Source organism: Theropithecus gelada, chromosome 15, assembly GCF_003255815.1.
Source record: "Theropithecus gelada isolate Dixy chromosome 15, Tgel_1.0, whole genome shotgun sequence".
NCBI lineage: Eukaryota > Metazoa > Chordata > Mammalia > Primates > Cercopithecidae > Theropithecus > Theropithecus gelada.
This window is the reverse complement of record NC_037683.1, coordinates 82,808,250-82,809,420: the sequence shown is the minus strand read 5'-3', so window position 1 is coordinate 82,809,420 and position 1,171 is coordinate 82,808,250. Positions and strand designations below refer to the sequence as shown.

Here is a 1,171-nt window from a genome sequence, read left to right as displayed (position 1 = left end):
GCCAGAACCCCGGCGGCAGCGGTGGCCGTGCAGCGAGGCCGCGACGGGGGCTGCAGCGCGCCCCGGGGCCAGCGCGGCCGCAGCGGGGGCAGCGGCGGCTCCTGGGCGGCGGCGGCGGCGGCGCCCGGGCCCCCGGTCTGCGGCCCACCCGAAAGCCCAGCCACGGGGCAGCAGGAGCCCGGGAGCACCACGGGCAGGGACATGGACGGACCGTGAAGGGTGCGGCCGGCGGTGGCAGGGAGGGGACGCTGAGCGGAGCCGAAGGCGCCGCACACTGGGCACCGCTGGCGGGCTCCGAGGCCGAGGGGGAGGGAAGGAAATGCGCACGGCCCAACCACTTGCTGCCGCCGCTGCCGCCGCCGCCGCCGCCGCTGCCCTGGCTCCAGCCGGCCGCACCCACCTGCCGCCTGGCGGGTCCGCCTCCCGCTGGCCCCGGGCGCAACCTCACTCTCACCCACGCGCACCCAGGGCTCGCGCTGCGCTGTGGCAAGTGCGCCACAGCCTCGGGGTCCCCGCCAAATCTGCGCCGGCTTCCTGGGGTCCTGGCAGGGTGCCCTGCCCCAAATATTTAAATAAGTCCCTCGAGCTGGGAGGCACCCTACGGCCAGGACGCGTCAGCGCCGGCCACCGACAGTCTCAGCGTCTGTCCCCACCCGCCGAGCTGGGACTAGAGAAGAGCGAGGAAAGCGCCGTGGACCCTCGGGCCCCTTTACAGTCCAGCCACTAAAGAGGCCCCGGCGCGCTTTAATGAGAAGGGAGCCCGCCCTTAAACTTTTGCCCCCACAAGGAGGGGGATGGCTGGAGGAGGGGCTTTGGGGCGACTCGATGGGAAGAGGCGTAAACCAAGGACTTCGGGAAGGACGACGCCGAGCGCAGTTACCGCTCGCAGGGCACAGGACCTGCCTACCCCGCATCAGCGCGGGAGTGCTTTCCCGGCATCTCGGTAGGAGCGGGAATGAAAGGACTGGGTTACCTTGGAAGCATCCAGCCTCCGTAAAGAAAGTACCCGGGGCAGCCCGGAGCGCATGGCAAGGATTACGCTCTATCCTCATCTTACTGACTCATGAGCTGTATCAGGCATCTATTAGGCATCACCTGGTAGAACACGGAACCCCCAAACTTCCGAGGAAATATCCTAATAAAATCCTAAACTATTTTGGTAATATATGAA

At 67.7% G+C, this 1,171-nt stretch overlaps 1 protein-coding gene across 3 annotated transcripts in view; it reads right to left on the bottom strand.

Moving 5' to 3' along the window:
- Window positions 1-966, bottom strand: part of FAM189A2 (family with sequence similarity 189 member A2) — a 66,080-nt gene extending 65,114 nt beyond the window's left edge. The window contains exon 1 of one of the 3 annotated variants that reach the window (XM_025359710.1): window positions 908-966. Coding sequence is in view for 2 of the 3 variants with exons in the window: in XM_025359708.1 (XP_025215493.1) it covers window positions 31-203 (173 nt within the window). In the remaining variant the exon portion in view is untranslated. Of the gene's footprint in view, window positions 1-30; window positions 244-907 lie in introns of those variants that run through there. The other 2 variants (XM_025359708.1, XM_025359707.1) reach the window with 2 other exon arrangements.
- Window positions 967-1,171: the final 205 nt, after the last annotated feature.